The sequence below is a fragment of the Euphorbia lathyris genome, chromosome 2 (assembly GCF_963576675.1).
Source record: "Euphorbia lathyris chromosome 2, ddEupLath1.1, whole genome shotgun sequence".
Classification (NCBI taxonomy): domain Eukaryota; kingdom Viridiplantae; phylum Streptophyta; class Magnoliopsida; order Malpighiales; family Euphorbiaceae; genus Euphorbia; species Euphorbia lathyris.
Window position 1 is genome coordinate 59,720,229 of NC_088911.1, and position 22,951 is coordinate 59,743,179.

The 22,951-nt window shown below is 34.3% G+C and overlaps 1 protein-coding gene across 1 annotated transcript; it reads right to left on the minus strand.

Moving 5' to 3' along the window:
- Positions 1-5,205: 5,205 nt before the first annotated feature.
- Positions 5,206-7,102, minus strand: LOC136218375 (uncharacterized). The gene is made up of 3 exons (XM_066005209.1): positions 6,839-7,102; positions 6,034-6,143; positions 5,206-5,786 (listed from the first exon to the last, which is right to left on the minus strand). The coding sequence occupies exons 1-3, from the start codon at positions 7,011-7,013 to the stop codon at positions 5,508-5,510; spliced, it is 564 nt and encodes a 187-aa protein (XP_065861281.1). The 5' UTR covers positions 7,014-7,102; the 3' UTR covers positions 5,206-5,507.
- Between the last annotated feature and the right edge of the window lie 15,849 nt (positions 7,103-22,951).

Sequence of the window (22,951 nt, forward strand, 5' to 3'; positions counted from 1 at the left end):
TAAAGATCCATACATACAGACACGTGGATTCTATATCATCTTGAACAAAAACTTAAAAATCTTAACTATGGAGTTTAAATGTACTCCATCTCTAAAAATATGTATACTGATGATACAAGTCAAAATGAGGTAATGAATTTACAATTGTTCCATTAATGATCCTTACCTTAATTATACTATGTAATAATGTTATCCGAAAAAAGAAAGATGTACTTGTTGTTGAGTGTATGGTGTAGTGGAATAGTAAAGATTTGAATTGGTTGATGATGGGCACACGGTTCATGTATTTATCAAGTATGATGATTTATATTCTCTCTTACCATGATTGTTGCTGATTGATTTCCTTTCAAGTATTTCTTTTACTGTTTTACTTCAATCATGAGATGAGATGAACAAATATGCTTTTTTTTTTATGGCAGTAAAATATAGTAAATGGGCCAGTCATTGGAAAAAAGAAGACCTTTTTAATTGATTAAGGGAATCAAATCAATGATTTTGCTACCTTCTACTTTCCCTCCCAAACCCTTATAGTATTTGGATCAGATCCAAATAATTCCCAAAGTTATGCTACATATTTACTTGTTAAAACCAAATTAAGATTTTTTTTTGAAAAATAAATAGGATTTTATAAAATTGTTGAATTTCAGAAGGTTGTACTTCAAAAATGACTCATCAGACACTACTATGGATCAACTGACACAAAGGGTGAGCGACTTGTTCGTGAATCATGAACGAAAGAACCTAAGGAATTCTCAAACATGGAGGACAACTCCATGGTAGGCGGCGGGAAGCTAGAAGAGGTTTGGTCGGCGCTGAAGAGATAGGGTGGTAGGAGGGAATATTAAGTCCTAATATTGGGTTAATCATGGTTTCTGATACCATGTAAATGCTAAAATAATAAATGAATGAATGAGTTTAGCTTGTCTTGGTTAGAGGTTACAGAAAGTATATCTTTATAGAAAGAAGTAATCTAGCCTTATTCTAACTCTATCTTAAATAAAGCCTAGATAAAAGATAAAGATACAAATAAGTATATATATATATCTAATTCCCTATTGTTTTAGTGTTAGTTTTACCATTTAGATGCATATTTAGTTTGTTTTATGTTTTAGATGTGTTTTTGGAGATTCAATTCAAATTGGAGATTAAAATGCTAATTTTATGGAGCTTAAAGTGAAATTGGAGAAATTTGTCACGTCTCAAGGCATGCCCATGGCTTAGACCATACCGAAGAAAGAGATTTTGCACTAAAAAGTTGATTTATCCTAACCCATGTTCATGGATAAAAACCAATCCGAATTAAGAGTTTAATTGTGATTGTAAAACTTTCTTTATATTTTTATTATCATTTGTAATATATTTTATTTAGTAAGATATTATTAGGATGGCTATTAAATCCTAAGTAGAGTTTTTTTCTTTTAGGTTTTTTCTTTTCCTTAACTAAGTTTTAGGAACCATGGATCTTCATCTTTTTTATTCATTTCTGCGTTTTTCTTCTTTCATGAGGAACCTTATCTTCTAGCTAGAGGACCTTATCTTCTAGCTAGAGGTTTTTAAGTCTTGAACAATCAATTACGAGATCATTTTATCCTTTATCTTTTTCATATATTTTAAGAAATTGATTTCTATTCTGTTCTCGTTCGTATTGCATGAGTTGATTGAATTCTTGATTGATTATTTACTTGTAACCGTTTCACTAGTTAGATGTTTAAATACATAATCATTTAATTCATCTAATGCAGGTAGCAAATAACATAGTTGATTATGGACAAACTTTTAACCTATGTTGAGAAGGGAATTGATATGTTTTAAATAATCATGCTTTAATGACTATTGAGTAGAATTAGTATATCTTTCATACTTTAATGCTTTCAATCAAATTAAATTCCAAAGCTTGTTTGGAATTGTTTGATTGATTAGGAAAAATTAACAACTTTTCTTAATTGTCCAAACGGTAAGAAGAGATAGGTTATTAATGTTTTTTTTAATAAACATAACTAAATTTATTTGAAGGATTGAAATTTATATCTTTTATGATTGATGACCAATTGGTTCAATTCAAGACTCGAACCCAACACCCTCTTTTACTTTCAATTGTTAACATCGAAAAGTTATAATTTGACTTGTCTCTGTGGATTCGACCCTACTCAACATTTACTATAGTTTTTGGATTCCAAGAGGAGATATCTATTTTTGGTGAATTTGACACTCCTCAGTGTTCATCCGTTGACCTATCACTTCTTTAACTCTTTGCTCGATTCTCTGCTCAAGGCACTGCAGATCCTCATGGCCATAAACATCATCCACACGTCTCTCTCTTCATGATGGCATGGTGAATATGTTGACCAGGCTCTAATACCAACTGACGCAACGAATAAAAATTGATTGTTGCTAATAGTTGATTCGACGCATAAATATTCTAATTAGTAACCTTCAAAATTCACAAGAACTTTGGTAAATCTAAAATCAAGTTTTCATTAAATCAATAGTTCCTCCTTACAATGAAAAACAAGCCTTTAAATAGGCAAAACTCTAAGCAGCAACTGAAACGGAAACGAAAATACAAAAGAAAAATATTAACTAGCAAAAATACCAAATTAGAATAATAAAAGGAATGAGAAAATAGAATTCTAATTAGAAAAGGAAAAATAAAAAGGAAAATGCAAATTAATACGAAAATAACACTAAATTTGCGAATTTAAAGGCTTAAACGTCTGAATTTGAGCGAAACATGACAGAGCTTATGGAACTTCCATGAGTTTTAATTTTTGGCCCATTTTCAATTAAAATAGGGTCCAAAAAGCCAAAATATGAAACCCCAAACTTATCAAAAATTTACAAAATCGCCAAGACCCATAGAACTTGAAAGTCTCCTTCGGCAAGCGGATGTTACTCATTGTTGCTTCCCCAAAGAGAAGGACATCATCAGTGTATAGAAGATGAATCATGAAATTGATCCCCCTCCCTAGTGTACTGCATAGGCAAAAAAGAACCTTGATCAATCAGATAGGAGAACCATCTAATAAGAAAGTCCTCGACTATACCAAAGAGAATGGGGGGAGAGGGGATCGCCTGACAAACCCCATGGAAGCACCTAAAATAACCATTGATAGAAGCATCATTCTGAATAGAAATATGTGTAGAGGATAGAATGTCAAGAATCTAACCCCTAAATTTTGCTCTTTTTTTTTTTTTGGGTGGGGGGGGGGGGGGGTGGGTGGGGGGCGCGCTTCTAATAACATACTTAAAAAATGGAGATTTAGTTGTAGATCATATGAGATCCTCTTATCCTTATTATCCGGATCTTTTATCCGAGTTTCTAGAAGTTTCATTCACATTTGATCGATGTAAAGGCTTCTCTCCTATTTAGGAGTCTCCTGCCGTGTAGATAACACCAAAACAGATAAGGAATATTGACACTCTTGGTACCTTTTCCTTATTAGAATTAGAGAAAATTTTCTCCTATTTAGGTTAGGAGTCTCCACTCCTATATGCAAGGGTCTAACTCCGTTATTAAGGTACGACAACAATAATACTGTATCACTATAATGCAAAATTCTCTGTTTGTTTACTTTCTCTCTTTTAGATCAGAACAATTTGAGCGTTGGAGTACCCCTCGTTACGACTCCGGCTTATTTTGTAGGAGATTCACACAAGGAAGACAAGCGAACCTACACATCCAGTTCCTTCGCGCTTTGCTCGGGTTAAGAACACATATTTATATCTTACACATCACATCCCAGATATTTGACGACAAAATTTTCTCTTGACGTTATTAGAAATACATGTAATTTAAAAATAAAAAATAATATACGATTATAACATTGGCAATCAAGAGCAATTTTACTAATAGCATCCAAAATGATACAATTTTAGCCTTAAAGTTTGCAAGTTGGCCAATGTTACTCTTAATGTTTGAAAGTTTAACCATTTTGCAGTTATTATTAACTTCATGCAGTTTTGAAGCTCATTATCTCCACTCTATTATATATAATGTTATCACTCATCGCTAATAGATTAAAGACATATGTTCACACAAAATATATAATTTTTTATTACGTGCATGTATTAGATATATATTGTTTATTTGTATTTAGGGTTAATTACAAAAAACTACCCTGTGGTTTGGAATTTTTGCGATGTAGTACCTGTGGTATTTTTTTTTACAAACGCAACCCTATGGTTGTCATCTTCTTTTCTGACTTTTCTTTTCTGACATTTTTACTTTTCTTTTCTGACTTTTTGGGTTGACTTCTTCTTCTTCTTCTTCTTCTTAATTTCCAGACGTGAAGAACGTTTGGAAATTCTAGATTTCTGGAATTTTCAGAATTAAAAAAAATTAGAAGAAAAAAAGAAAAAGAAAAAATAGGAGGAAGAAGAGAAGAGAGGAGGAAGAAAAAGAAGAAAAGGGAGGAGGAGAAGGAGGAGGAGAAGTTGAATCAAACGATGAAGAAGGAGAGAGAAATTAAAAATTAAAAAAAATGAAAAAATCGAATTTCCTAAATTGTTCCTGTGCCACGTCAGCTTTTTAACAGAATTTCGGCCGTCTCCTTTATTTGTCTAACGGTGACAAGCACATGGTTGTGTTTGTAAAAAAAAAAAATACCATAGATACCACATTGCAAAATGTCCAAACCACATAGTAGTTTTTTTTTATATAATTAACTCTTGTATTTATCCTAAATAGTTAGTTACTTGATTATAGCCATCATTATAGGATTAGAGTTTCATTATGATTGAGATTGTACTCTGTATATATATAATCCACACATGAATAATAAATCATCAAGAGTTGCACTCTATCATAGATAGAGTCAACTTAATTTATTCAATCAATAAGGAATATTGGAGAAGCTTCTTGCCATGAATTTTCTATATTAAGTGGTCTTTGGAGACTCAGAAAATGGTATGCTCGGAGATGCCAAGTGAAGATGGAGGATTTGGATTTGATGACTTTTAATGGCTCTTCTCATTGCTTTCCTCCTCCTCCTCCTCCTCCTAGCTTAGTTAGAATTATTATTGTGATCCATATATTATTATTCATATTGGAATTTCATATTTCTTCAATTTTCATTTCTTATACATCAATTTCCTTTGCTCTTTAATGGACAGGTTTCCATTTATCTATCTATATTTATGAATTAATTTGTTATTGTTGAAAACCATGTGTGGACTTTCTATTTTATTAAGCAATGAAAGAGAAGGTAATTTCCAAGCTGACTTGTATCTATTGAAGTTTGCTTTCTCCACTACAAAAGAGTAACAGAGAAAGTTCTGTATAGTTTCATGATTTTCAATTACAGTGTATGTAGTATGTTCTCTAATCTAATGGATACCTATCTCACTCACAAATATTTTTAAGATTTGTATCTTCTAGTATCTCATAACGTTAATTAATATATGAATACATAAACCTAGTTCACATCAAACGTACGTTTGTTTCAGACAATAAGAAATTCCAACATTCAACAACAATAAAAAGTCGGTTGCTTGAGACTTGTAAATGGCTAATTTGAAGCTTGAATTATTTGCAAGAGATGCTCGATTTTGTACTTCATAACAGGCTGACCACGCCTAGTCCTCTTGAACATCTTCTGTTTTTCAGCTTTTCTCTGAGCTTCAGCCTTTTCTTTTGCTTCCTTTCTTGTCTTAATAATTGCCTCTCTCTCCATTCTTTCCTTCTCTTTCTCTTCTTGCTGTTTCTCATACAATTCTCTCAAACTATTTGAACCTCTTTTCTTCTTCCTTTTTATCATTTTACCAGCTTCCACAGTTTCATTCTTATCCTGTAAATACAGTGCGCAACCAAATTTAAGTGCATACTGACACCTAAATAAACTTGATCCAACAACTTAGAAACTTGACAATAAAAGAAGCATTTCAATTCGGAATCCAAATCAAAGATCAATTGCCTCCTTTTCTTTTTCATATATCCAACACATTCATATAGTGTTCCAGTTATGGCATACTGTTACTCAAATCAAACAGAAAGCTACCAGTTCTAAATGTATTATGAAGATTAGAGTACTATACCACCACCAGTCTAACAGCTGAAGAGACACCATTCTGCTGATTTTGTTGTTTTAGCTTTCTCTTGAACTTGCTCACAAACTTGGCATTCTTATACAACTCTTTCTGCTGCTCTGAAACCAAACACAGTCAAAATATCAAAATATACAAAATTAACCAATCAATTAAAACTTAAATTCTTCTTTATATGCCTAATTCATGGAAACAAAGGGAAAGTACAAAAGATAACTGGTAGAGCATACAATATTTCACCATTGCAGCATGTGATGTGCTGAGAGTCAATAGGGCAACTTTTATCTCCATTTTAGCAGTCCTATTTGTCCGTCCATTTGCCAGTCTTAAAAACTTCCTTTTAGTATCTAAACCACTTATTAAAATAGCATAACATGATTACCAGCTCAAGGATGGATGCATCAATGCAAAATCTTTTTAAGGATATCAAGTGTCCACATTGTATATTCAACACAAAAATTGCATTCAGAAGATGAAATCCGGAAACAAGGCTCTTTTCTTTCCTTTTTTCCCCAAAACATTAGAATTAAAGCCTGCACTCGTTCGTAGACAAGATGAACTAAAATTGAAACTTTTCAGAATGTGAATTCTTAAAAAATAGTTAATAAAAACAAAATGTCAAAAACACACTTCAAACTCACATACGACCCGAACAAAATTCAATATTCGAAACTTATACAATCGAGCTCAATCCGACAAATTCCAATTACCACAGAAAGAGCTATTGTATACTTGTATTTAATAAAAAAAAATCGAATGAACGGAAAAGAAGAAGAAGGAGAAGAAAAGTTGGTACTTATAAGAGCGGGATTGTAGTGAGTGGTGGTGGATTTGGCATTCGCAAAGGCTTCAAGTGAAAGACCATGCCCTCCTAATCTGGTTATGTTCTTTTTCATCTTCATACTACTAGTAGATATTGAGCCATTGGCCTTCTCCTTTTCCGGATTACCTCTAGACACCCGATTTTTCATTTTGCTGGAAATTATCGAAATTGATCGATCAAATAACAGCAATTTCGGAACCCTAATTTCGCCCAATGCACGGAGAAATACAAATACTAGAACGGGAGAAAGGAATAGAGAGCTGTTCAGATGTCTGCTAGAACATAGTAAGTATGTGGTGTCAGCCAATGGCAATGAGGTAAATTAACAATTATATTTCAATTTCGGAAAGTGATTTGCTTCACGCCGCCCCTTAATTCCCACATACCGCCTCCAATTTACAATTTTGCCCCTTCCCTTATATTTGCAATATTAAGTTCAAATTCAATTTCTAACTTCCAAACACTTTAGTTCAAACCAAAAGAAAACCCGGACTAATTATGGCTGGACGTGGAGGTAAAGGAAAGTCAATCGGGCTCATTTCGGTACGTGTTTCTAATTTTTTTCAATTTTTTTTTTTTTTTTTAAGTTTTCTGTCCCAAAATTCGGGACAGAAAAGTTTATTTTGACGACCATGGCGGGTCCAGGACCCGCCATGGTCATATGCGTGGCGGGTCCAGGACCCGCCATGCTCAAAACCGTGGCGGGTGCTGGACCCGCCTTGGTTTTGAGCATGGCGGGTCCTGGACCCGCCACGCATATGACCATGGCGGGTCCTGGACCCGCCATGGTCTTAATACTGGCGGGTCCTGGACCCGCCCGTCAAGAGATAGCGGCGGGTCCTGGACCCGCCGATGTAATTTCGAAGTCGTTTTCTGTCCCGATTTTTGGGACAGAAAACTAACAACTAAAAAAAATTAGAAATATTTAGCGCATTTATTTTAGAAATATTAACGTGTTTTTTTAGAACATATTTAGCGTATCTTTTTTAGAACATATTTAGTGTATTTTTTAGAACATATTTAGTGTATTTTTTTTGTAGAACTTTAACGTGTAGTTTTTGTAAATATTTAGGGATTGTATTTAGCGTATTGCTTTTAGTAACTGTTGAATGTTTATTTTCCAGCGTGCCATTGAAGAGGGTTCCGGACCTCGCCATCCTGCTAGACGTGGTGTTACAGCATCTGTTCGGAGGGACCGAGAAGCCGAGAAGCTCATGGCGGATGCTCAAAGGGCGCACGTGACAGTACAGCGGCCCATGAGTGACGATGAGGATTATGCTACCATGGATGCTGGTGAGGACCTTCCCGAGAGCGACCCTAGCCCAATTCGTCGGGGGTCGAAGGGGAAGGGTGCTCGTGCCGAGTCATCTGGTAAATAATTTACATTTTTATCATAATTTTTATTTATTAATTTACTTTACTATAGAAAAATGGTATAAATGTTATATGTTTAATACTATATTGTAGGAAGTAGTAAGCGCTCGAGGAATGTTGTAGAGGATGACTGGATTGTCACGGATCCGGTCCCCGGTGGTCCAATTGATGGTACTGTGATTCCCAGCTTCTTGGGACATGTCGCTTCTACCATATGGACCGGACAGCTGAGGTCGGAGCTCAGGGGCCACACTAGAGGGACATTCTGCAGGAAATTAAATGACTGGTATAAGAGTGCTCGTCCAGAGGTCAGGGCGCTTATACGGGGATCGCAACTATCACACCTCCCATCTACCATGTACACACACATTGATATGCCCCTTATATGTGCTTTTGTGGAGCGGTGGCAGCCAGATACATCATCATTTCACATGCCATTTGGGGAGATGACGATTATGCTGCATGACGTCTGGGAGATTCTACGTATCCCAGTGGAGGGGCGGCTGGTGTCTGATAGCATTGGTGGGGAACAACTTCAGTCGGTAGTGATGGAGGTGTTTGGGGTGAATAGAAATGAGCTGCTGGCTACCCATTGGAAAGGTGGCGGGGTATTCTGCAATTCAGTTGTCTCTTTATGCTCTGTAGGTCGGATGTCTGAGTTTGAGGCTATCGGGTGGATGTTTTTGATGTTCGGTACCACCTTGTTTATAGACAAGAGTAGCGACCGAATCCGACCCGCGTGCGTACTAGAGGTGCAGGATGGGGTAGAGGATGTGGCTGGCTACTCCTAGGGCACAGCTACACTAGCATACCTATACCGGCAGCTAGGTGTTGCTAGTAGAGGAGATTGTGGACAGATAGCGGGTTGTTTGACTTTTTTGCAAGCGTGGATATACGAATATTTTCCGTGTTTCAGACCTCAGCGAGAGGGTCTCACACCCCATCCGGATGCTCCCCGAGCTCGTATCTGGATCACGACACAGCAGTCTAGGACAGAGACTCGTTTCAGACCCAACGGTAGCTAGATTCGGTCTCATCCTGCATAATCGCATACGCGATTTTGAAATTGTTGTTGCATGGAGTCATCCCAACAATTTCGAAGAATGGCATTCTGTACTTGTTGGTCTTGTATGTTGAATCCATGCCAATATACCAGTGGTACGTCCGTAGTAATTCAACAGAAGCTGGATGTGCCATAAATACATGTGTTAACACATTAGTTTCCGAATCAGCAAGCGAAGCATGATAATACTTGTTCGTGACGGCAAGGTGGAAAAACTGACTAATCATATCTCTACCCTCAAACCCATCCTTCCTCAACCGGTCTCTATAATTGTATACATGCTTTATTGTTGGGTTATCTTCTGGATGTTTCGTACGAAGTGCCGTCATAATAGCACACGGCTTTGCTTGATACGAACTCATGTCACGCACAATTAGCTTCGCTGTTGGACTAAGACCGCTAATCTGTCGGTGTCCCTCCGCATAAACTATCATTTCATGATTATGCGTACTCAGCTCCCCAACATTAGCAACGATCTGCCAACCCGAAAAATCTTGCAACTGCCTGACTTTTAGCCGAAATGGACAGCCACACGCTTTAGTTTTTGTTTTCCTACTCCATCTTCTAAGGGAATAGGCAATCCTCTATACCGTTCGCCACGTGAACATCTCAGAAGAGTTTGTTTACCTCCGTGTTTATGCGAAGAAATAACGATCTCGAAACCATTTTTGATTGCAATGTTTTTCGCCCATTGAATTGCTTCCACATTTGTTTGAAATACCGTGCTCGTTATGAAATAAGGACTATAATCGATTCCGTCGCCAACCCAAACTCTAGCTGCCTCCTGAAAATACATGCAAAACGGACTAATGTTAGATTAGTCGCAAAACGGGTCCTTGGACCTCCTGCACATAGGCAGGCGGGTCCAGGACCCGCCAACATTTAAAGGGAGGCGGGTCCAGAACCCGCCTCCATTCAGACGCGGGCGGGTCACGGACCCGCCCCCCTTAAGACGAGGGCGGGTCCAGGACCCGCCCCCCTTCAGACGAGGGCGGGTCATGGACCCGCCTACGTCTGAACCGGGGCGGGTCCTGGACCCGCCCAAGTCTTAAGGGGGGCGGGTCCGTGACCCGCCCCTCACAAAATTAAAAAAAAATAAAGCAATTTATAACTTAAATTTAAAAAAATTAAAAAAATATTAAATCATTACCTCATCTTCGGAGTTTTCGTGTTCCGGCGTTCTCGGATCCATAATTTTTTGTTACGTGCTTTGTTCGGGTGTGAGAGAGAGAGAGAAGGGTGATTTCAAATTTTTTAAAAAAATAATGGAAGGGGCATAATGGGTATGTAAGGGGCGGGGGCTGTAAAAAAGGGGCGGTGTACGGTAACGCCCTTTCGGAAATACGGCGCTGTTTAGTCAAGCGTCACTATTTGATTTGGGATCCATTACTATCTGAGCTTGGGCTCACCAAAATCTTTCCTTCCAGTTTGGGAGGATTCGTGAGAGACCAATAAGGTGAACTTGGATGGATTGATTAAAAATTAGAATAGGTTTTTCTCGCCAATGAGGGTTGGTCTGAGTGGTAAAGCGTTGAACCTCTGTTTGAAAGGTTTGAGGTTTGATTCCCCACTCTAATCTTAATAATTAAGATTAATTTTACTTTTAAAGTTAGCAAATTTTATTTTGTTTTTAATTCTATACCAATTACATTTCATTTGGTTCTGAAAAAACAAAATTTACATTTTTTTCTGTGAATTAGTAATAGAATCAGATATGAATATTTTTAAATTCGACAAACTATTTGAAATTTTTTTGTCCAACCCATACAAAACACGGTGTAATTTTTTAGTTATGTTTATTCATATATTTGTGATTTGTTGCTAATGAGAAATGACGCATATATGAAGTGTAGATGACAAAATTAACGAGAAGAAAGACAGTTTGATGAATTATTTTTCAAACTGACCCAACTTACGAACATTACGAGTAAAATTGCTCTTGGTTGCCAACATGAAATGTAAAGTTGCATCATTTTAGACGTTAGAGGGTAAAATTGCTCATAACTCTTAACGTTAAGGGTATTTTTACACTTTATCCCATATGAATTAAGGCTCAAATTGTCAATGTAGCTCAAATTGAAATTTCGACACTAATTCAATTTTTGAAGTTTGTAATATTTAATAAATTCACCTAAATTTAATAAATTTTTAAGTATTTTTTGATATATTACAAATTTTGTAAGTATTAAAGCTAATTGTATTTAAGCTAATTTGTCAAATATTGCTAACTTTAGTGAAGGATAATCTTTAACCTCTAAGGGACGGGTAATGAACCCGGATCTATTAATAAATATACAACGGATATATGTTTACCTCTTAAGTGCAGATTCGTTGATTTGCAGCATAAGAAACAAACAATGACTCCGTATCACCAATCTAGATGAATTACACCAAAGAAGCAATCGCCGTAGGTTCACGAACTAAGAACGCACAAGAGTGGAGCGACGACTTGTGAAGGGAGAGAATGGAGGAATTGCCTTTTGCAGTCTTAGCAATATTTGTTGTGTTCTCTGTGTATTGTCTATTACCTTTAGTCTCCCTTAACTTTCTATTTATAGCTAAGCTAAACCCTAATCTCTAATCCATAAGGTTATTGACAGGCTTAATGGACTAGTGCTGGGCTAAGACCTATTTAGTTCATTAATTCCTACATCTCCCACTCGCACGTAATAGAAACATACTCCATTACTCCGGCTCGTTCATACTCGCAAATAGTTCGTACAACTGACATACCATCAAGAACTCAAACGAAGGGGTACACTTATCCCTTAGTGAGTCTTTGAGCGACAACTTATGACGCATCACCTAGGTCATGAGCTAAATCTTTCGAAGATAAAAAACAGACATTGATCTATTTCTTTAAGGAACAAAGCATTCACGAAAAAACAATATTTCAGATTACGTGTGTATATGACTTATTGGTCACACAATATGCAAACAAATTATAATGGTATATATATATATATATATGCAAAAGATGTCATATATTTGAAAATAATCTTTGATTCGTAATCACATATTGATAATCATTTAATTAGAAAAATCTCTAATAATTATTTTTAAAAAAGGAAAATACACGTCTATTCATAAATCTATTATATATAATATCTAAAAATTAAAAAGTATAATTAATCATCTTTTAATTTAACTTTTAATGAGAAACACGTCTTTGAAAAATAATTTTTAGAATCTGAAAAAAGTTTTAGTTTGTTGACACTAATTTTTAATTTATGTAATTTTTTAGGCATTTTAAAATAATTTTTAAAGATTAAAAACAATTTCAGAATGCTAAATAAGTTAGTATTAATTATTTTGTTTATCCAAAAATAAATTAAAAATTATAGAAACACCCTCAAAATATTTCAAGCATACATGGAAAAAAATGAAGCCGAGATGACGATAGGAGGTGCCGAACGTGCGCGCGATAACATGCGGCACGTGCAGGCCATGTGCCGCCCTCTAGACGGATTCTGACGGTGCAAATTTGGCCAGTGGGGGGTTTTCGGGGTCTGGGAGTTCGATTGAGTGGCCGGTTTTGGGTTTTGAGGGTCGGAAATTGGGGAACGATGCAAACATCCTCCTTCCCATGCACATTAAATTGGAAAAACGCGGCAGAAAAAATTCCAACAGTCTTAGGATGATTTTTAACGAACCAAAATCATCCGAAAACACAAAAAAACATATAGAACAAGGCATGACTCAACCACACATACAAATATTCATTCATACTAATCAAAAGAATCAATAATCATGCAAAAGGGTTCCTAATAGACGGAACACAGAGCTAATGACTTTGATACTAATGAAAGATAATCTTTAACCTATAAGTGACGCATAACAAACCTGGATCTATCAATAAATATACAATAGATATAGACTTACATTTTGTAGTACAGATCCGTTGATTTGCAGCGGAAGAAACAAACTGTGGCTCTGTATCACCGATCTAGATGAAGGCTACATCAAAGGAGCAACCACTGCAGGTTCATAAACTAAGAACGTACACCAATACCAAAGAGGGAGGGGGGGGGGGGGGACAGCTTGTCAAGGGATTGAAGAAAGGAATTGCCTTTTACAGTCTTAGCAGTATTTTTTGTGTTCTCTATATATTACATATTAGATTTATCCTCATTTAGCTATCTATTTATAGTTAGGCTAAACTCCAATCCCTAATCCATAAGGTTACAAACAAGCTTAATAGATTGATATTAGAAGAAAATCCATTTAATCCATTAATTCCTACGTTTAAAATTAATACTTAAATTTCAATTTGTTATTATGTCCGTCAACTATAATACCATTTTGACCATTAATTCATTAAATAATAAAAAATGATGGACCATTGAATAGTCAATTTTATTGGAATATTATTTGGGTGGAGGTAAAAGTTTTAGTAGGTTATATTAAAGAAAAGTTCTAAAAAATTATATTTTTTGGAACTAAAAATAACTTACAATTAACCTTTATTAATTTCCATTTAACTTTTACACTCTTCTACGAACAAGGTTTTACTTATCTAATTTTCTAGGGTTAATTATAAAAATGGGTCAAATGGGAGGTTCATTTACATATTTAACCCATTTACTCAACCTACTGCATATCTAGACTGATTTTGTGTGACTTTCCGATAATACTCTCAATATTTACGCGCGTCTCGCCCCCTCCCCGCCTGACTTCGCAGATTCCATATTATGCGAAGCATGCGAGCTAATGTTTGGGTTTATATGCGAAGCCTGCGAATCTAATGTTTGATTTACTTGATGAATTTACGCGCAATCGAAGCCTGCGAAGCTAAAGTTTGGTTTACTTGATGAATTTAGTTCGCATATGCGAAGCCTGGATGTGTTTTGAAGCTAATTCGCGAAGTGGTATATAACAAAAAATGGCAAACAACAACGGATTCTAACATTAAAATCATAACATTATCAAAATTTACAACAAGATTGCCACAATAACAACATCAAAATTTACAACAAGATTGCCACAATAAACTCCTAACAAAGCACATTCACTCCTAAAATGGTTGGTTAGTAGAGATTGTGCCAGTAATCCGGTACCAATTTTGAATCGGATGAGTAATCTTGGTGTGCACCGTGAGACACATCCATCCCAAAAGGTCTGGACTTCCATTTCTCATCCCAAAAGGTCTAGACTTCCAGACCTTTTGGGATGAGAAATGGAAATCCATACCTTTTGGGATGGATGTGTCCCATGGTGTACACCAATATTACTCATCCGCTTCAAAATTGGTACCGGATTATTGGCACAATCTCTCCTAACCAACTATTTTAGGAGTGAATGTGCCAATCTTGAGGGAAATTTCTCCATGTACAGGAAGGAAAGTTATCTCCCCTGCATCCTGAGATGCCGCCTTCTAGAAAGGGATGTTATGTAATCAACCACCTTCAGAAAAAATTAATCGTGTTAGGCAGGGAAAAAGACGATTTTGGCTTCACGAAATGAGGATTAGCGAAGCATGCGAATGTAAATGTGCAGGGAAAGAGGTGATTTTACTTCGCTAATCGATGTTTTCGCGAGGTATGCGAAGTCTGAAACGTGACGATCTACGTCGCATATCGATGCTTTCGCAAAGTCTGCGAGTCAAATTATGAACTTTTCTACTCACAGACTTCGCGAAATAATCAATTCGCGAAGCAGAACCATACCTTTCAGGCTCTTTCTCTTCGCAGATCTTCACGAAATCATCGATTCACGAAGTAGATCGTCATGTTTTAGGCTCTTTCTCTTCGCAAATCTTCGCGAAATCATCGATTCACGAAGTGTATTCATGATAAAACGCAGAAAAAACAACAGATACTTATATTTTTCGCGCCTTTCACCCTTAAAAGCGACAATAACAATATGATAAACTGGGAAAAACGAAGAAAATAACGTAGAATAACCATTTCTTTGATGGTAACAAAAAGAAAGAAACCAAGTAACGAACAGGAAGATGAAGAACCATGACTTCGTTTTCTAGGATTAGGAAGTTGCAGAATCAAGAGATGAAGAGAGGAAAAAGAGAAATTCATTGTGATTTGGCGAAATGGTGCAGATTTCGTGCAATTTAAAGGAAGAAAGGAAGATCAAAAGTCTTGAAATCATTAATGGAGGAGCCAACTTTTTGCGTAACCAAAGAGATGGGGGGGGAGCGGCCGTTCGCGTTGTGGTGGGAAGTGGGAAGGTTAGGGGTATTATGGGAAAGTCACACAAAATCAGTCTAGATATGTAGTAGGTTGAGTAAATGGGTTAAATATGTAAATGGGCCTCCCATTTGACCTAGCTTTGTAATTTTCCCAATTTTCTATTATTTAAGATCCTATTATCTCCATCTAAACAAAGTTTTAAACAAAAAGGGATTCCCAACACCATCTTTGAGGAGGGTGATATTTTCTTTATTGGAAAGGGAAGAATGTGGTTGGATACTTTTCATTTAGTAGTATAAGGTGGTTTTTTTTTTCTCCTTTGTAAACTAGGTTTGAGTTTAATATTTATTTTCTTCTACAAGTTTCAAGCTTTCCTCTTGCAGATAAATTCGGACTAAAATTGAGAATATTAAATAATGAAATCAGGATTTAATTTGATTTTTTTTTTCAACTTAAGAGCTATTTGGTACACAAAAAATATACATCGGAATGAGAATGAAACTAGTTGATTCCTTGTACGATGTTTGATATATTTCTTAATGAAAATCACATTCCCCTAAACATGAGAATCATGATTCATTTCTTCCGTTAATTAAATTTCATTCTCATGTCTTTATTAAATTCAATTTAAAAAAAAAATAATAACTAATATATATATATATATATATATATATAGGGGAGGGATCAAGTGAGAACCCTCCCTTAGGTGAGGACACTTTCATAGGTGAGAACCAATTAAAACTACGCCGTTTTGGTCATTCTACAAAACACCTGCTATTCCAATCAACAAATCGTGCAAATCACTCACAGTAAAATCACGATAAAAAAACGCTCAAATCCCTCACATCTTCTCCATCACCGTTCTTCATCATCGTTCTTCATCAGCGATCTTCATCATCATTATTCATCAGCGATATCCATCATCTTCTCCATCATCGTTCTCCATCATCGTTCTCCATCATCGTTCTTCATCGTTCCGTCAATTAGATCGGCCTCCTTTCTCATCGTTTCGTCATTAAACACTCCAAAAATAATCTGAAATCGCAAATCAGATTAAGAAAAAACGATCTACAATCAAAGAAATAGCATCAATCAGGTAATTTTATCTCCAACAACTATAAATGAATATTAAATTGTATTCTGTTTTCTATGTTTATAATTATTCAGAAATTGCTTAAATCTGAAACAGATTGGAAATCATTCAGATTCTATTACGAAACAATGGAATTGCATGAAATAATAGACAATGATCTACAGGATAATGATGATAACCATGAAATTTCTCTGTCTTCAACTATTGAAAGAGGAACAAAAGAATGGAAGCCATGTTACTCTCCGGAAAAAATACCTATTGTAGGAACAAAATTTAATACTATTGATGAGGGTATTGAATTTTACAAAGCATATGCCACTGAAGCAGGATTTAATATTAGAAAATCTACAGTTAAAAAAAGAACACAAATGTTGTGATTTTTCAACACTATTTGTGCAATAAAGCAGGCCATAAGCAGAAAAAAATGTTGAAGATACTGAAGGACAAAAACCGAGAAGAAGATTAATCACACGTGTTGGATGCCAAACACAAATTGTTTTAAAGTACTACAATGATGGAAAATATATTGTCTATCGTTTAAAAGATGAACATACACACCCACTTTACAGTCCACGTTGTATGAAATTTCAAAAACAGAGAAGAAAACTGACAATACTACACAAGAAGTTGATTGTTGATAATTCTAAGGTGAGTCATATTCTAAATTTACTTTCCTAACAACATCTACAATGTTTTCAAATTGTATTTACTTTCTTTATAAAATCTGTTCATGTGTTTTATGTAGATGAATGTCGGACCCGTAAGAACGTACAGACAAATAAAAGAAAATGTTGGAGGATACAACAATGTAGGAGCATCTAAGCAGGATTTCAAAAACTTCCACAGAGATTTAAAGGCTTACATTTATGAGTCAGATGCCCAAATGTTTATTGACATTTTCAACAAGAAAAAACTTCTGTGGTCTGCTTTTTTTTCGACTTTGATATGGATGAAGACGATCATCTCTGCAGAGTTTTATGGGCAGACCTCATTTGTAGAAAGAATTATGCTCTATTTGGTGATATGGTATGTTTTGACACAACATACCAAACAAACAGGTATTATATTACATGTACCAATTTCTTATTGCAAAGTTCTAAATATTTATTTGCATGTTCTAATATCTTATTGGCATGTTCTAAAATCTTATTCTTATATTCTTAAAAAGTTTTCTTATTTACAAATATTTGTATATTATTTCCACAGATATAACATGATCTTTGGCCCATTTACTAGAGTAGACCACCACAAAAAATGTGTTACGTTCGCTGCTTGTTTCATTGCTAAAGAAGATATTGCATCATTTGAGTGGGTTTTCAAAACGTTTCTTAACGCAATGGGAAGCAATGAACCTACGTGCTTAATAACAGATCAAGATCCAGCAATGAAGATTTCAATAAAAAATGTTTTCCAAAAAACAGAACATAGATTCTGCATGTGGCACATTATGAAAAAGATGAATGATAAATTAGGTAAGCCTTCTAAAGCTTTGTTTACAATTAAAAATTTTACTGCTTGATTGTTCTACTATATGTTTTGATCAGCTATTAAATTATATGTTCCAATATATTATTGGCATGTTAAAAATATTTGTATATTATGAAGATACTTACTGATTTTTTTAACAGGTCGTGCAATTATGCAAGAAACCAATTTCTTAAAAAGGATTCAACCAATTGTCTGGAGTGTTGAGATTGAACCTGAAGAATTTGATGAAAAATGAAAAGCAGTCATTTCAGAGTTTAATTTGGAAAAACATGAATGGCGATGTCAAATATTTGAAATCAGAAAAATGTGGATTCCAACGTACTTTAGGGACTTATTCCTAGGAGGAATTATGAGAACTACATCAAGGTCAGAGAGTGAGAACAACTTTTTCACTGCTTTTACAAATTCTCATTTAAGTCTTGTAGAATTTTATTTGAGATTTGATAGTGCAATGGATGCACAAAGGCATAACCAAGCTCACAATGACAATGATGCCAAACATAAAAGACTTGTATGCAAAACACCAATAGGTATTGAAACACATGGAGCTGATGTTTATACAACTACTGTCTTTTATGAGTTTCAGGAAGAGGTTTGTAATGGTTCTTTCTTTTGTGGAATAGACGGATTCTATAAACAACCTCCTTTCGAAATTTACACTATCAAAGAGCAAAGGACATCAAAAAACTTTCAGGTTATGTACAGCAGCATTGAAGACGAAAAAAATGTTCGTGCAAAAAGTTTGAAAGACAAGGCTTACCATGTAGACACATGGTGTGGGTTTGGAAGGCAAAAATGCTTGAATCAATTCCTAACAGGTATGTGCTTAACAGATGGACTACATTAGCTACAAGTAAAAAAAACATCAATCTGCACGGAAATCTTATGGAAGAATGTGCTGCTACAATTGATAAGAAAACATTGATGAATCAACTATGGTCAGAGATTAATGTTTGTGTCTATTTAGCTCAAGATAATGAGGAAAATATAAAGGATCTTGTGAAGAAATTTCAAGGAATCAGAATGGATTTAGAAGCTAACATCACTCAAAAAGACACTGAGAAAAACAGAACTCTTACAAAAAATCAAGACATTGAAATGTTGATTGGAACTAGTATACCAACTGAAATTAATGTCAAAGCACCAAAAATATCAAAGAACAAAGGTACATGTGTACATATTCCAAAAGGAAATAGTGATAAAAGATTGAAGAGTGAAAGAGAGAAAGTTGATGAGGAAAACCAGAAAAAAGAGAGGTTATGCAGAGTCTGTAAACAGCTTGCTAACCATGATAGCAGAAACTATCCAGGAAAAGAGAACTAATCTCTTATATTGTTTAGAACATATGATATATTTTTTAGAACATATGATACATGTTTTAGAATAACGATTTAATCTTTCCAATATACAATTTATTGTCACAAAATTATTATTTTTTTCTATGTAAGAAGCTGAAAATTTGTTATATTTATTTCTCTAAATTTTGTTATTTTTATTCCTCTATCTTTTTACCCGTATTTCATTCAATGACATAATTATCATATTTCAAAGTATTATAAGTATAATAATTATTTCATGTTCCTCTATCTTTTTATCTATATTTCATCCAATTTATGACGTGTGCCATAATTATCACATTTTAAGTATTATAAATATGATCATTATGACATATATCATAAATCTTGATGACAAAATGAATCTAACATGTTTATAGTGGATATAAACATGTATAGCAGTAAAATTTAACTTCAAGCTTCTCATGCTATTCTGATGAATTTCCATATGCCTATTGGCATTCTATAGATAATTAACTATACTATTCTATTGGACTGTCCCCTAAGTGCAAGAGCTACTGGCCTCGGGATCAGTTCTTCTTACACATTTTGTTAAACAAGCCTCTAAACTGCACATCTTTCCACTCTAAACAAATATATCCAATCTACACTTCATTGCTATTATCAAAATCGTGTATGTTCCAAAAAATATGTTTTACGTTCCAAATAATATGTCTTATGTTCTAACATATATAACATGTTAAAAAATAAAACACAAAGTTTGCCAACAGAAACTTCTACAATATATTTGACAAAAATTACAATAACTATCCCATATAAATTACAAATTATAACTAACTGAACTAATAATACTTGTACAAAAAATATTCTAAAATTCTAAAATACAATGCTAAAAATATTTACAGCAATTACATAATATAAAATTATTTTATTTGTTCATTCTTCCATTTTAATGCCTTCTCATTAACAACAACAACTTCTTTGTTTCCAGAATCTGACAAAATCCTCCAACAGTACTCAACTCTAAAATTCTTCAACTAATCAACCTGCAATATTACAAAATCAATATTACTAACATTCTCAAAATAATAACATCAGCCTATCATAAAAAAGATCTTAAAAAAAAAACTCACAATGTTATCTCCAACTCCAATATCCCATTTATTAACATTTTGTCCAAAATATGATTCCATATGCTTCATAAGGAAAACACCACAATCATCATTGTTGGTTGTGTCTTTTCACTTCAACTTCAAATGTCTTGCACTATAAGCACTGATATCATTCAAACACTTGGGGCTTTCTCTTTTAATATAAAGTGAATATGCTTTCACCTGGAAAACATAAAACAACATCTTATCAATATTAAAACATATCATCAACTATTCAGAACATACAGTTAGTTTTTGCGAACATGACAATAAATATATAGAACACAATAACAAAACTAAAAAACAGTTGAGTAATATTACCAAAGCCTTTGGAAAACCCTTATATTTACTAAAAGGTTGTACACCTTTCTCAAGAGCATTGTTATCAATAACGTCTATCTTTCCAGTAAAATGGTTGATAACAAAAAGATAGAAATGTGCAGCATAAACAACCAGAAAGAACACCTAAAAAGACAAACCATTAGCAATGATAATAATTTCAAACAAAAATTACAGTAAAACACAATTTACTTTTAATATAATTACCAACTGATAACTCTGTAAACTATCTACTTTAGCCTCACGAAGTTCATAACTAATCCTCTCAAAAAAAGCATTGTGTCTTTCGCTGTACTTAGTAGTTCTAGGAACTCCATTATCAGTACATAGTAATGCCTATACAAAAATACAACATTCATATTAATATAATCCAATTTCTTTTTAACAAAAAAAAAATCAAAAAGTAGAGAAGAAGAATTTATGCACAGTTTGACCCCTGCTCTTCCTTTCACAATTCAATATTCGAGACCACGCATCAACACCATTACAAACCAAATGATTCTTTCCTGACAAGGTCATAATCTCATCTCTATTGATTGTGGACAAACAATCACTATACAATAACTCACTTCAAAAAAAGCAACAGAATAAAATAAAAACAATAAGTATATCTTAAAGAAAATTCAAATTAACACAAACAACATTCAATTAAGATCTTACTGTGGGTCTCCAGTACAGAAAGCATATTCTACCAACATTCTCCTCGAACCAAGCATATTCTTTAGTAAATGCTCAGACTCAACAAAAAATGGAGACTGTAGATATACATGCAACTTTGAAATCCTTTTTCCACGATTTCCAACACCACCTTCTTGCGCTTTCTCAACTACATCGTTGTCTACTCTCCTATTAACAACATAAAAAAAATAACAAAAGGGGAAAAAATTAACCATGTTCCAAAACAGAAACCACATACTCTTAAATTCTATTCTCATGTTCTAAAATATAAACCATATGTTCCAAAAACACATACACATGATCTAAATTACAAAAAATCTTAAATATCACTTACATTGCATTACTATCAGAAACATCATCAGCAAAGCAGTCATCAAGTCCAGTAACTCCTACTCTTATCACTTCTTCCACAAACTCTTTCCGAACTTCATCCAAATCAAATTGAGTATATTGCATACCACACCTACTTTTCCACTACAAAATATAAAAAAATTAAAACCATAAAACAAACTATAATTTCAAAATAATGCAACAAAATCTTTATTATAAGTGCACTATACCTTTTCAGCAAACTTCAAATCATTGTCCATCATAATATCTCTCATGTACCGCATTACAAAAAAACCACATGTTTTATGATCTTTCTACTCTGGCACACCCTACAACACAACAAGCACAACATTAAATCATGTACATCAATCTAAACTTTACGTTCTAAACAATTTCACACATGTACAAAACCAATATACAAGTTAAGAGTTACCAAAAGTGCAGTCCATTTGACTTTAATTTGATCATTCTCAAAGTATAATAGAATAGCGTTGTTCACAACATCCATCCATACATCTGCCTTTGGCAAACGCCTTCTCAACGGATCCAACCAATAATCTCTAAAATTTATCAAATCGATAACTGTCAACGTCCAGTGTCCACTGAAAATAATACTATTATTATTTCAAAATAAAGAAAATTACTTACAAAAATATTAAATAAAATAACTAAAATATTTATACCCTATATTATATGGACACAAAAAGATAGACTTATCCATCGTGGACATCTTCAATCGATTCATCAACTCATATGACCGCTGGCTTACTGTTTTAGAACTTCCAATTGAATAAGTGTAATGAGGATCAACAAAATAAAACAATTTGTCCATTCCTCTTTTCTTCAACAAATTAAACAAGTAGCTACATAAAAACACAAAAGTACATAGTAAGAATCAACTACAACTAATATAAATAAAACTATAATATTTCAAAAACAAAATACCTCATATAGAAAATTATAACGTTGCAAGTTATATCTTCCATATGAACCATAGAATATATATCCTGCCTCAACAATAATGCTTTAGCAGCATGTCCAAACAATTCTTCACCAACAACATAGCTAACAAAATTACCTTTCACTAACTCCGAATTAGCCCATTTGCACAGACTCTGTAACTTATCTG

Bases quoted from the DNA above. Each gene is read 5' to 3' on its own strand.
- LOC136218375 (XM_066005209.1), bottom strand. From the start codon at position 7,013: ATGAAAAATCGGGTGTCTAGAGGTAATCCGGAAAAGGAGAAGGCCAAT. The intron at 6,144-6,838 runs GTACCAACTTTT...GTTTGGTTTCAG, and splicing joins CTACAATCCCGCTCTTATAA to AGCAGCAGAAAGAGTTGTAT. The intron at 5,787-6,033 runs GTATAGTACTCT...CTGTATTTACAG, and splicing joins CAGCTGTTAGACTGGTGGTG to GATAAGAATGAAACTGTGGA.